Raw genomic sequence first — 15,008 nt, forward strand, 5'->3', positions numbered from 1 at the left:
TTGATGGTGCCATAAGAAAAGCACCCAATACACTCTGTAAAGTTGTTGGTATTAGGAAAGGCATCCAGCCATAGAAACCATACCAAAGTAGACACAAAACCTTGGTGCAGTCTTCTGATATTCCTGTCCCTGTTGAATCATTCCACCCATGCCGCCAGCATGGAAAAAACATTAAACGATGACACCAACAATGACAATGAAGATGATGATGATCTGCTTTCATCCCTTATTGTCACACTCTTTGAAATGCTATCTAGAACCCCCAAGGAGTACAGGCAACTCAAACTGGGAACCCTCGCTTTACTGAGTTTCTTCCCTTGCTGGAAATAGCAGCCAAATCTTCCTCAAATGTTATCCTATCATTTTGAAAATATAATCCTAGAAACACCATGTTTTGGGGAGTGGGGTGGGTTGGCCGAATTAAAACAACTGATAGTTGCATCTGGTATATGCTTGATCCAAATGATCCGAAACAAGCATGATCTGAGGTTAAATAACAACATCATGAGTAAATAACAAAAAAACACAACTTTATAACATTCTTAAATGTCACCACCACCACCACCACCGCCGCCGCCACCACTGCAGCCGCCGCCACCACCACATTCAAGACATTATCTTTATTTACATCACACATAAATAATGCAAAAAAATATCGGTGGATTATTGGTAAAATCATCAGAACATTGGACAAAATGCTGTGGTATATTCTCCAAGGTGTTAAAATATTGAAAAATAAATAAATAAAAAAAATGCTGTTCTATTTTGCACTTTACATGACTAAAAATAATCAACCACTTCCGTTTTTCATGCAAACTGCTTTTTTGCAATGAGCATAGGGACTATTCTTAGCCTACTTGGCAGCAACAAGCAGCAGCAGCATTCATTTTTAGCAGAGCTATCATGATGTTGATTACATCCAAACTGGTCAGCAATGGTTCCCTCAAATTTCCTGCATGTGACTTAATAAAAATTTTTAGCCAGGAATTTTCTTTTCAGTATAACACTTGCTTTGACAAACTCTTGTATAAAATGTACACAGCCTTCTTTTTGTACAACACAACTGAACTTTAACCTTTTCAATATGAAGGGCCTTGAAGCTATCTCTGGTTCTATGATGACAAATATTTTGTTTTAGTCCTTTAATTCTACTCTGTTAAATGTACAGTGATCCCTCACTACTTCGCGGTTCAACTATCATAGATTCATGACTTCACAGATTTAAAAAATATATATATAGGAACACCTAAAATTTTTCATTAAATCCATTAAAATATTAATAATAACGAAGTCATATCGATGAAGTCATGTCAACGAAGTCACGAATCCCTATAAGATGTTCTTTGAACAGAAAAAGAAGCAGTGGCAGGAACTTTCTATCACAATGTCTTTGCAGTCTCGCAAAAAAGAGCCAGTTCTTGCTGCTACTACTATGGTTGCACCTTCGGAAGAAGTGGTAGAGGTGCCCCAGGAAAAGGTACCGCCGTCAGCTTCATCATCATCATTTCTACTGCGCAGGAAATTCATCACCATTATCATTCAAATTTTACTTCAACTTCTTTCATGTTGAGTACAGTAACAATCTTTATTTTTTAAAATCTAAAGTGTTATGGTTAACAGTTGTCCTTGTTATTAATAGACTACTGTAATGGATAGGTTGTTAACAGTACAGGGAGGGTTTTAAAAGTCTAAATACATGTTAAATAAATACTGTAAATATGGAGTCCCTACTTCGCGGAAATTCAGTTATCGCGGCTGGTCTCGGAACCAATCTACCGTGATAAACGAGGGATCACTGTAATACTTATCCATTCACACTGTTTTGAATTAATTATGTATTTTCTCATAGTTTTGAGATTTTAATGATGTGTTTGTATATATTTTTAATGATATTTTAGGGTGAGTGTGTCAGGTCACACCTGGCACATTTAGGCATAAAACAAGTAGAATATTTGAGCTGGATATAGTTGGTTTAAATGCTAAAAGGTTAAAGTGACTTAAATTCAAAATATCTATCAAAATTTTGTGCTAGTTTGTGTTTCAGACATCAGCTTAACTATGACAAAGTTACCATAATTGATAGCATAAAAGACACATGGGTATATTAAACACACCACAATTTCAGCAGCTCATAATCAGGAAAAACTTTTTTGCGATTAGCGTGTTAACTACCACATGTATCACTGGATGTTCATCGCAAATTTCACACAACTGCCATATGTACCACTATAGCCATATGTACCACTATACCTTTTCATAATTTGAGAAAATATTTTATTCTGTATCTTTGGCATAGTTTGAAGGATATTTAAATAACATGAGTGCTTAATATTAAAGTTTAATTATGAAATTTTGTAAAAATGCAGAAAAATTACATCTTGAAATTAAAGAGTAGACAAAGCGACTGCACAAAATATGTGGTGTTACCAGTAAGTTCCAGTAACAGGCTGTGGTGGTTAACATGTTAAAGCATGTAAAATAGGCCCAGTTTTGCATATAGGTGCCAGGGTGATATTTTTGAGAGATTTTTTTTATAGAAAAAGTGTATTTTATAAGCCATCAAATATGGTATCTACTAAATTCTTCATTATTTTCAAAATAAAATGAAAGCTAAGAAATATATTTCAATAGAAATGCAGTAATAAAAGGGTTTTTCATCATACTGATCTTTTTCAAATTTCACAGTATTTATACATCATCAAACTTTGGTTATACTTTTTTTTATAGTATGTAACAACATTCAAATTTTAAACATTAAAATACTTTTTCTTTTTGCTGAACGCATTGCTTGGTGTTGCCATACACATTTTATTCCAACATACTTCACTTTCGTTTTTACATATACACTTCTTCTTATTTGGAAAATTTGATGTTTAATATTTCTTAGGCCAAAGGCGGCAAGCTGGCAGAAATGTTAGCATGCCGGGCGAAATGCGTAGCCGTATTTCGTCTGCCGTTACATTCTGAGTTCAAATTCCGCCGAGGTTGACTTTGCTTTTTATTCTTTCGGGGTCGATAACCTAAGTACTAGTTACGCACTGGGGTTGATGTAATCGACTTAATCCATGTGTCTGTCCTTGTTTGTCCCCTTTGTGTTTAGCCCCTTGTGGGTAGTAAAGAAATAGGTATTTCATCTGCCGCTACGTTCTGAGTTGAAATTCCACCGAGGTCGACTTTGCCTTTCATCCTTTCGGGGTCGATTAAATAAGTACCAGTTATGCACTGGGGTTGATATAATCGACTTAATCCATTTGTCTGTCCTTGTTTGTCCCCTCTGTGTGTAGCCCCTTGTGGGCAGTAAAGAAATAAGAAATGTTAGCATGCAGGGTGAAAGGCTTAGTGGTATTTCATCTGTCTTTACATTCTGAGTTCAAATTTTGCTGAGGTCAACTTTGTCTTTCATCCTTTCGGGGTTGATAAATTAAGTACCAGTGGCATACTGAGGGTGATCTAATCGACTAGCCCCCCCCACCAAAAAAAAACAAACAATTTCAGGCCTTGTGCCTAGAGTAGAAAAGAATCTTTCTCAGGCCATGCTCCAACATGTCTGTCACAAACCAATGAGGGAGCCTCTATCTGATGGCTCAACTAGGTAGAAATAGTAGCCAACTCCTAAGCAAATCTTGTTCAATCATCTTAATAAGGGAAGGACACATTGGACAATGTAACTCTAAATGTATCTGTCATCATCATCATCATCATTTTTAACATCTATCTTCCATGCTGGCATGGGTTGACAGTTTAGCAGGTTTTGGCAAGTCACAAGTCTGTGCCAAGCTCAACTCCCTTTCGTTACTGTATTTATTTTGAGAAGCTCTGTGTTTCTTTCAATCATTTTTAAATATAGCAAAGAATTTAGTAAAATAACAAAATTATCATTCAGCTAGTGTTAGGAACATAAATTGTGACTCAGGTTTGGTGGAAGATTTTAATTCAAAACTTATGAAAACAAAACATTTGTACTACAGAGCCAGATCCGGTTTTGGCCGGGTTGGTAACGAAAGGGTTCATTGTTCTTACTACAGTTAGATGTACTTCCTAATGTCATCCACTTTACAGAGTGTTATGTATAAAATTAAGATGGAACGGTCTGAGCTGGAACATTTTTGAATCTAGGTCTTCAATTCTAGGGTTAACAGGTGCCTAAATAACATCAACCGCTTTCCCAGCATGATAAATACACAACACAACACACACATATAACCACCTGTTTGTTGCCTCTACAACGAAACTGAAATACCTTTAATTCAAAGGACTGCGTCTGTGCGTGCGAGTGCTAAACAAATGTATAATTCAAAAGCTACACCACGATTTATTAAAATAATCCTCGAACAGACAATGAATCTTCTGCTTCAGTGATTTCTGATGTTTCTGTCACTCATGTCACCCTATCTCCTTCTACATGACACCTTTGCTGACATTTTTTCATCAAATGTGTTACTGAAATTTAAAACCTCGTGACATCCTTAACGACTGTCATAACACCCTAGGGTGTCGTGATACCCTAAATAGAAACGGCTGGATTACAAGGTCGCCCGACCTGTAAGAAATTAAAGTAAAGTTTCTCTCACTGCATACTGTACTGTTAATCTGAATAATCTTTTCTACTAGAGGCACAAGGGCTGAAATTTAGTGGGAGGTCATTAGTCGATTACAACGACCCCAGTTACTTAATTTATCGACCTCGGAAGGATGGAAGGCAAAGTCGACCTCAGCGGTATTTGAACTCAGAACGTAAAGACAGACAAGGGGCTAAACACAGAGAAGACAAACGGATTAAGTCGATTATATCGACTCCAGTGCGTAACTGGTACTTATTTAATCGACCCGTAAAGGATGAAAGGCAAAGTCGACCTCGGTGGAATTTGAACTCAGAACGTAGCGGCAGATGAAATACCGCTAAGTATTTCACCCGGCGTGCTAACGTTTCTGCCAGCTCAGCCCAACCTCTAAAAGACATAATGGTCACAAATGGAAGAGAAGGGTGCAACCAAGAGAAGACCAGTAGCGCATTGTGACCAGCAATGTATAAGGACATCTGATAGTCTGGTCGATAAGATAGAGCTAGTGTTGTATTACAATCGCTACCAAATCTGGTTGAGCGGTAAACTAGATGGAACGATCCCATTCACATGTTATAGGATAGAATATGATCTTAGAATGAAGCAATGTGAATGGCCTGTGGGTCATACCGATGCGTTTAATGATATAACAGGGAAGCTGTTATATCTGTTTCTCGACCTGGTAGAAAAAGAAGCCAAATTTTCCTCATATCACTCGTTATAGTCTTTAAAATGAGAAGTTCACATCGGACAGTGCAGTCCTAGATAGATTATAAACAAAAAAAAAAAAAAAGAAGAGAAAAGGAAAAGCAAAGGACTGAATGATAACTGCAGGGAGGCGTTTGATGATAGGATGGTTCGATCAAGGGTGACTAGGACTACACAACCATAGAATTTATTAGCTTATTGATAAAAAAAAAAGTACAGATCGGCATTGTTGATTTAGGAAATGGTTCTCTTTAATTCCATTTCTTTTCGTTATAGTTCAGATACTGATCGGTAAAAACTCCTCCAAGCTTGTTATTTTATTTTCTTAGTTTAAACTGATCGAATTAAAAAAAAAAATTTTTAAATTCCCCAAAAAAAAAAGCATCCAGCTTTAGAAATATCTGTTCCGAGAGCTCAGACAAGTTCCTAGTTTGAAAAACCATCAAACTATTTATGGAGATAGATTGATGATAAGGTTGTTCCGAACATGATAATAGAAAAAAATTCTGTAGTCAATGAAATACCATCAAGTACATAGATAAATATCAGAGGATTGGGCTGAAGATATACCCATCTAATCTAAGATTGAATTGAAGCCCTTCATTCTAAGGCATGGCAAAACTTCCCGAAACTCCGCATTGGGAGAAAGTGTTGTCTGTATATTCATAAATATATTCCAGTGAGATTTAGAAAAGCTTTAACATTCGGAAGACTAGTCACCATCTTTTGATGTTTAGTTCGTTAAGTGGGTATCCCGTATCAGAGATGTTAAAAAAATAATTTTATTATTAATGTACAATGTTGTAAACTGTTTCTTCAGACATGAAGAAACATATTTAACTGAAAGTAAAGTTAGGAAATTGTGTTATACGGCAATAAAAAGTTGATTGCCAAGAATAGAGTATGTATTTTTATTTCCTAAATATATTTAAGAGTAGTTAATAGAAACATATTTTAACAGTTATATATACAACTCACTTTCCATTTGTACAGGAAAACTAAAATGAATGAATTTCGAATACTGCTGTCTGAATTCCTGTATATTAATATGAAACATTGTATACTTCGCTTCCTTACGGTAGACAATATTTGTGTTAATATTTTACACCTTCCCTCATTTCCCCCGCAAACATATGAATGAATATATGTATATGTTTTAATATATTTACATTCTCCCATGTCTATATGCAAAGTAAACTGCGACTTTAATTCGATTTTAGTTTTTCTTTCCATCCCGATTGCATGACACCAGACAAATGAATCGAAGCGAATAAATAATTTATAAATTCAACCAATGACTCATTGAGTGCCCGGATGTCGTATTTCTAAGCAACATGGCGTCGCGGAGATATAGCAGACATTGCATCGCGAGCAGATAAAGTGCATGGCTTGGGATTACTAGCTTATTTTGTGCCATGACGGAGACGACAAGCACAATTTATGGACTACATCTTATTTTTATGGATCTAATTTGACGTTTCATTTAGAAAACTTTCATTTATAACTGCTAATTGAGAGCGAAAATGGCAACAGACAAAGTCAAAGTCGCAGTGCGTGTAAGACCTATGAATAGACGAGGTGAGTGTTTTTAGACAAATTTATTCACTACAGAGATATCTGACAAGAGTAGTAAAAGAAGTCAGTTATATTATCTCTATTTATTTCCATTGTGGCTATTTTTTTCTTCTAATTGCGTGTATTTTACCCCGGCTACAACTGTTACTTACTGCGGTTACGATTCTGCTTCTAACCTTCATTCAAAAATATCGGAGATAGAGATGAATTTATTTGGGACATAGTATGCTCATACAAATTCCTTTTTCTCGTGATTCTATCCCATTAAAACAAAATAAAGATAAACATACTTTACAGTTACTCAGAAACCGTAATTACATATATAAAATACATGTATATAGATGTGTGTGTGTGTCTTTTCATCGTTATGTTTATCTTTGTAAAATGTTATTTTTTTTTCTTCTCCACCCCCTTTCGGTATCGTCTATTTAACATGTGTTATAATAAACAGCTTTAATACATATATTCAACACACCAAATTTCTATCACCGTGGATATTTCGAAATGTTACTCTCTGAACTCTACATATCGATTTATCGTTGTGTCAATTTCTTTTTCTTCTTTTCCCTAGAAGGCCGTCCAGTCGCTTCGCTATTAAATATCGACTACTATGTGCATTTTAAGCTACTGTGTGTTGTCTTTCTGAGACAACAGATAAAACAACCCACCCTCTAGGTATTTTATAGAAATATTGAACGCATCTCTAGCTATATGATAGCAAGCATTTGCCATTTGTTGCATTCTGCGACTCGTATTTTTATGGTTGTTACTGTGTAATTCCAACAGATGTCCAGTATAGTGCGTACGTACTATGACAGGTTCCACCCCCTTTTATAAATTCTATTTACGTCTTGCATTTTTAACACTAGTCTATAAATACTCTTAATACAATGATGTATTGTGTGAAATGTACCTTTATTCATGAAAATTATCAATGAAATGTGTATTTCATTAAGTTCTCGTCACTATATTATTAACCTTATGAATTGATCAAAAGTACCTTTCTGAATTTTTGAAGTGTATTAAAACGAGACCTCATTCGAAACTGCACAGTTATTATGATTGATAGAACATGATATCTTCAGTGCAGATATAGTGCAGTAAATAATTCAAAACGTATGCTATTTTTCTTCAATGAAGTCCACTTGTTGTTCTGTCGTCTGGTGTGTGCGACCACACTCGTTCTACAGGTAAATTCAAACAGGCGCACTTTCCACCTATTGTCCCTTTCTGTTTGGAAGTCAATACAATTAATAAAGTCAACCCAGTTAGCCGAGCTTCTTTTAGTATGAATTAGTCGTATTTTAAAATTTACAGTTAGTTAATTTTCTAAAAATATATTTGTTAAAAGCGGTCATTCACCTGTAGCTAATCTGGTGTTATTGAGAAATAAATGATAGATGAAGTGTTTTTAACGGTTTCTGGAGAATCGTACGCCACTGTTTATTTTCCTTCATATCTATCTTGGTTTTGTTTAAATTAGATTTATACATCATTATCGATTCTCCCTACAAACTGGTACTGAACCAGTTGTGTAGAGACGGAAAGTGCGCGTATGCGTGTGCACTTATCGATATACGCGCGCCTTGTTTGATCATACACATCACCATTATTTCTTTCATGGATTGGAATACACACACGTGGATGAATATTTTCCCACCTTATACTTGAGAATATCTCTTTCACCTACGTACTTCGAATAAAACCTAAAGTCAAACATCGAACATGAAGCCATAGTAATTTAATGTTTTCCTTTATGATGGCTAACTTTAAAGCGCAGTCTGTCAAATAAACCGCTAACTAGTTGCTGTATTCCGCCACCTACAACCTTGAATACTACACCGACGTCATGCCTGCCTACCTACCTGTGCAGTCGTCGCACGTACTTTTTCATTCGAACCGGTGATCGATGTCACTTTCTTCGATTTTTAGCTGTCGTAATTTTATCTCGGCAGTTTTGATTTTCAATATTCGAGTGAACATTGTCTATCTAATGTATTTCTAGACTGATATGACGAATTAGTTTTGTTTTATCTGTTGTATTCTTTTCATTTATTTCAGTTTTTTTTTTGTCGTTCTAAAAACAAAAAGAGACTAAAACGAGTTTTTTTTTTTCTCGCCCATCCCTAAGTTATAAGAAAAGCATACATAAAGTCTTGGTTTTGATAAGCAAGAATAATTAGGTTAATTTTAAAGAATAAGACTGATTTTAGATCTTTTTTGTTATTCGTTTTAATTTTTTTAGTTTGACCAGGTATATTTGTAATCCGGTCTGTTGGGTTCAATTACCCGTTAATGCGAAAGGATCTACAGCGAATGTAGTAACCACTTGTTGTAGTAAATGCATTTATTTAAATTTTAATTAGAAGCACCCACTCCCAATTTGTACTTTACGGGTGTCATAATGAATAGCTTTAAAAAAAAAACATTTTAATATTAAAGCTTTTATATACTTGCCACGTTATTTATATGTAAAATAAAGAAGCGGCGCAAATACATTTAAAGAAACAAACTTGCTTTCACTGCAAGGCGACCGATGCTACACTAATAATTTTTATTTATATAGTTTCAATTAAAAAAAAATTCTCGTGACTTAGATGATTATTGGTAAATTTCTATTGATTTTGTATATATATATGTATATATGTATAAAACAACAACAACAAAAATCTATTCTTTATCGGTTACTCTATCATCAATATGACTAAGTGTAATTTAGTTTAATCTAAGAAATATGCGTCTGAAATAAAGCAGAAGACTAAAAAGTGCCCGAAAGGCACGCCCGAAAAAATAAAGTACATTAGTAACGAATATACAATGTACTTGTTCACTAATTGATCGATCTTTACTATACATGCTAAATTTATTTATTTATGCATATTTTATTTTCATCCATATCTATGTAACATGGAGTTTTGACATACGAACACAGTGTTAGATGTATTGTAATTGGTATTGTGCGATGTTCATGCCCTTCTGTAGTGTATTTGATGTGACCGACAAGAAATTACTGAAATCGAGAATTGAAACCGCGACTTCGCCTCTGTTCAACATTTCTTTAAAATCTTTAAAATCGTCGCTATTCTTTCTATTAACATTTTCGAAGAATCATTAGACATCATTAGTTCTATATCACAGAGTATAGGGCACAAATTCAATAGATATGATGCATATTCATTTTAATCGTACATGTGTTCGATCTAACTGGCATTGTATGAAAGCTGTTACATGGGTAAAACTGGATATTTAGTATCATGTAGTACTTTCAATGAACTAGTACGGAAAAATTATATAATCAAGAATCTTTAAAATTACTAACATAAGCAAGAGTAGATATAAGTTTGTGTTGATTTCTAATCAAGATGGAATGAATAATATATATATATATATAATATATATATATATATATATATAATCTGTCCGTAGTCTGGCTATTTAATTCGAGGCAAGTATTAATGACCTATTACTAAGATAAATGTTATTGACCCAATCAATTGATCCTGGGATAAATTAATATATTTCTTTGTATGTTGACATTGGACAGAAGATTTCATCTGAGATGTTCAAGTACGGTTATCATGCAATTAATGTGTGTATTGTTGTGAAATAAAATTTAAAAAGGTAGTGGTTTTTGCTTTTATATAAAAATTCAGCTTTTGGTACTTATACAAAAGGTGAGTGAATATTCGGCCTAAAGAGTCGTATAGTTAAGACACTCCTATTTTAAAGCGATTTCATTTATAAATAGATGGTTCAGGTTTATGATTGAGGGCCACGACAAGGTAGGTGGTTGATAAAGCAGCCCAACCTTGCTTCAAGTAATATTAGAGATAAGATGATGTATGTGAATAATATTTGAACATAAAAAAGACTAGCATGATTTACGAGTTAGTGTTATTGTTTAGCCCTAGGTCGTCCTGAATGAGCCGACTTATAATTAAAGCTATGCCAACCATGACGACTCTGCGTTTAGGCATTGCATATGTTAGGACTACATTATCCAGTGTGTCCCTACGTTTTCAATATGGCAATTTCATTGAGATTTAGCTGCTATTTCTAGCGGGTCGAATGTTCACGTAAAGGCCTCCCTCTTTCGCAGGTTCTCAGTTCTTAATGGAGGTAGTTGCATCTCTTACAAAGTTCTTTCTAATCACCTGTGTAAAAACTACTTTTGGCTATGAATATGACAACCATGTCAACCTGGGGAAATGGGTATTAAAAAAACTGTATTTGATGTTTGATAGATGACTTAATCTGAGTTAAATGTAATACCAGGGAAAAAAAAAAGGGATATTTGACCAAGTTTAAATATTACTAAAAGGTTCAAGTGTAGATCATTGTGAACTTCACAGATGATGTGATATTTTCTTTCATTCCTGTGCAATGTTTATGCTTGCTATTACCATCTCTTTGATGGTGAATGGCAGAATTATCATATCTATAGATAAAAAATATTTCTGTTCCATCTTACTGGGGTTGATTTTTGCATTTCATCTTACCATGCTTGACAGATCACATTCAAGATGTAATGTTGTATTGTTGATCTCCATTCTTAAACTTTGTTGTAATGATTTTTTATGTCCTTTACAGCAGGTTGAATGTGATGAGGTACCATGGAAAAAACTTGTAAAATATATTAACCCTTTTGCATTCACATTTATTCTGTCAAAAGTAATGCTTATTCATCCCTATTTGAGTTAATCATACATTCTCTTGTAGCTTTGAGATTTTGATGAAGTAACTGTTACTCTTTAGAATGATATTGTAGGGTTCATATGAGAGGCCAGATTAGGCCAGTTTAAACTTTAAACAATATTAAACTTTAAACCAGCCAGATATGGATGGCTTTAATACTAAAGGGTTAAACCTCAAACTTCCATTGTTATTAGACACAGAGTATTCTAGAGTGTCTGATGTTAGTTTTATTATATTTTAAACCCTTTTGTCACTGTATTTATTTTGAGATGCTCTGTGTTTCTTTCAATTATTTTAAATATAACAAAGAATTTAGTAAAATAACTTAGTTATCATTAAGCTAGTGTTAGGAACGTAAGTTGTGACTAAGGCTTGGTGGAATATTCTAATTCAAAACTTATGAAAACTAGACATTTGTACTACAGAGCCAGAGCTGGTTTTGGCCAGGTTAGTAACAAAAGGGTTAAACCTTTATTAAGAGAAAATCAGTAATGCCAGCAGAGGCCTCCTTCAATTGCAGTTGGTGTATGTGAGATAGCCACGGCAGATGCTGCATCACTATCAGCATCTGATATTTCTTCAGGTGCAGATCCATGGTCTCATGAGACCAACAAATACCTACTAAAAGAAAGACCTTTATTATTAATACTGGAAAAGTATTGAAGTGAAAGAAAATTCCATTTTGCTGTGAGTTTTTGCCTTGTATTCTGCACCTGTTGAAGAATGGGTTCACTATAAACCATACCTCTTTGTGATCTTGTCCGAAAGTTAGAAATCCTCATTAGTACTGAAGACAGGATCTTTGGATAGGGTTTTATCACATTCTGGCAACAATCTTAATTTCTTTGCTGGCTTTCTTCATCCTGTAATGGTTTCTTTTATTACCAGATTCTGAAGACCTTGCAAGTGATAAGCACCTACTATCTCAACTGGTTATTGAGAAGTAAACTTATTGAAATAAATTCATTTACTTTCTTCCTTTGGAGACATTTCAACTCTTGTATGACCATATTTTTATGGGAATCTTCCAATTCATTTCAGAAACAATCCAGCATTTGGAAGAACATAAACATCATTCATTCCTTCTGTGTTCTACTTAACTTTTCTGACATGGGTTGGAGATGAGTCTTTGGGGTTTGTGTCAGTTCTTCTTTGGATTAACTGTTACCTTAGACTGGTTGGGCATCATGTCTTGTTTGCAGACTTTTTTTCTTCTTTATGTGAAGCTCATTAAAACTCAGTGCAGCTCACTGGATCCTGTCAAACTGTTCACCCATACCAGTATGGAAAACAAGAGTTGGAGGATGGTGATGAAGTTAAACTGGTATTGGAATAAAAATGGCTTTCAAAGAAAATTATGGAAGGTAATGTTTGTCACCACTTCAACATGGTGGTTCCGTATGAACTGATGTTACTATCATTTTAACCCCAGGAGGACGCCTCCTGCTGGTTATTTGATGAAATCTGCACCCCAATATTTATTGCAAGCAGGTGGGGGCAGACTCCTACCATCTTCTAGCAATGCTTCCCTGCTTTGTAATATATATCAGGTGCAGATTACATCAATAACCAGCTAGAGGAGGCATCCCCTTGGTATTAAAATATGGTTGTAACATTGGTTTATATGGAGCGACCATGTTGAAGTGGTGACAAGCATTACTTCTCAGTATAGTTACAACTTTCACCTCTTATAGAGATTTACTAACTAGCTACTTTGCTTGTTGTATTATGGAAATTTTTAATTTAAAATCTCAGGTAGGTTTGTATTAAGATGGTTAACAATCTGCACTGTTTTGGTACAGTTCATTTTTTTAATTGTATTAAAAGGGAAATATAGCCATGCAACTGGGGATGGGGAGTAGCCCTTCCCCTCTTTTCCTTTTTATAAATATTGATTTGAATTGAGGTGAAAACAGTATTACTAAATCAATATTTTATATGGGTTTGCTTGATCAGATTTAAAAAAAAAATCCTATAATTTGTGCCAGCCTAGATGATATCTGTAAATATATGGTCAAAATAAAATTGTTATTGGAGATTTTAATAATGAATTTAAAAACGATATTGGTTCTCCTGAAATCTTTACAGATATGAAATATGAGGCTATTTAAGGATTTTTTTGTTTTTTGTTTTTCAGAATAGTATATGTTTTGACATTCTTCACTGTAATGTTAACAATTGCCTTCTCCAGGTAGGCTTGAAGCATATAGTCTGTGATTTTTAGGTGGAGCTGTGGTTCTCAACCATTTTTTTGCCTATGGACCCTTTTGGTTCCTTTTTTACTCTCTTGGACTTTTGTAGTCATTTTGTGTGTGTGTGTGTGTGTGTGTGTGTGTGTGTGTGTGTGTGTGTGTGTGTGTGTGTGTGTGTGTGTGTGTGTGTGTGTGTGTGTGTGTGTGTGTGTGTGTGTGAATCTTACTGTAATTTTTATAAATATTAGAGGAATCATCATAAAAGCAAAAAATATTTTGTGTATTGTAAAACTATATTCAATTAGTTGCTCATGAATTTCAACAAAATCTTGCATAGAACCCCAGTTGAGAAATATCATTTGTGATATAGGTTAAGATGGCTCTGACAGAATAGAAATTTAAGATTCTACTTACCAGGCTTGTATTTTATTGTTTATGGTCCTTGATATATTGTAGTTGCATCTATCATACATCATTTTAATGTCCACTTTTCCATGCCTTCATGGACCAGGCAGAATTCGTTGAGATGAATTTTCTCTGATCAAATGCCCCTTCCTGTTGCCAACCCTCATCTGCTCCCAAGCAAGGTAATTTCCCTCCATCTCTGGACATGTCACAGAAGATGGGAAACCAATGACAACACTTGTATGACATTTACTCATTAACCATTATTGCTCAATGTCAACACAAGCAAACACTGACACCCCCCTCCCCATTTATATATATAAATTTTTTTTCAGGTCCCACCTATCAAATTCACTCAGGGCTTTGGCCAGCTTTGATCTATTGTAGTAGACTTGAACTTAAAACTATGTGATTGGAAAGAACTTGTTAGCCATGGAAAAGTGAAAAAAAAAGTCTCTGATGAAAGAAAAAAAACTATTGTGAAATTTTTCTAGCTTCCTATCTAAATTTGCGATGAATTATATTAAATTCCTTTGACAACTGAGATAAAATATTCATCATTAACAACAGTTATTTCTTTGGTTATTCATTCTGTGTGATTTACACTAGTTACCTCACTTAACTCTCATATGGATTCAGTTGTTTTGTGCCATCTACTTGAGTATTCAATCAGCTTTGATGGAACCTTGTCACTGCTAACCTAACAAACAATAGTTTACATCAGTTGCTATGGCTCACTGTATTGAGTAGAAATGTTTAATCATCCTGTTTAGAGGACAATGCAGAAGATAAATAGAAAACTTGTGGAATATTTCCTTTTGAGGAATATTATCAAATCTTGGTGTTTTATTTTTATGAAGCTGATAGTATC

General features: G+C 34.5%; 1 protein-coding gene and 1 long non-coding RNA gene across 20 annotated transcripts in view; one reads left to right on the top strand and one right to left on the bottom strand.

The window, feature by feature from the left end:
- LOC118763113 overlaps positions 1-15,008 on the bottom strand; it is a 285,588-nt gene that overhangs the window by 43,403 nt on the left and 227,177 nt on the right. The gene's annotated exons all lie outside the window — the stretch shown is intronic.
- The window catches only part of LOC115211116 (kinesin-like protein KIF13B), a 772,943-nt gene continuing 764,496 nt past the window's right edge, over positions 6,562-15,008 (top strand). For 11 of the 19 annotated variants that reach the window (XM_036502444.1, XM_036502450.1, XM_036502454.1 and 8 more), the window contains exon 1: positions 6,563-6,848. In XM_036502444.1, the coding sequence (XP_036358337.1) occupies positions 6,794-6,848 (55 nt within the window). In that variant the 5' untranslated portion in view covers positions 6,563-6,793. Of the gene's footprint in view, positions 6,849-15,008 lie in introns of all 19 variants that reach the window. The other 8 variants (XM_036502438.1, XM_036502452.1, XM_036502447.1 and 5 more) reach the window with 3 other exon arrangements.

This window comes from Octopus sinensis, linkage group LG4, assembly GCF_006345805.1.
Source record: "Octopus sinensis linkage group LG4, ASM634580v1, whole genome shotgun sequence".
Classification (NCBI taxonomy): domain Eukaryota; kingdom Metazoa; phylum Mollusca; class Cephalopoda; order Octopoda; family Octopodidae; genus Octopus; species Octopus sinensis.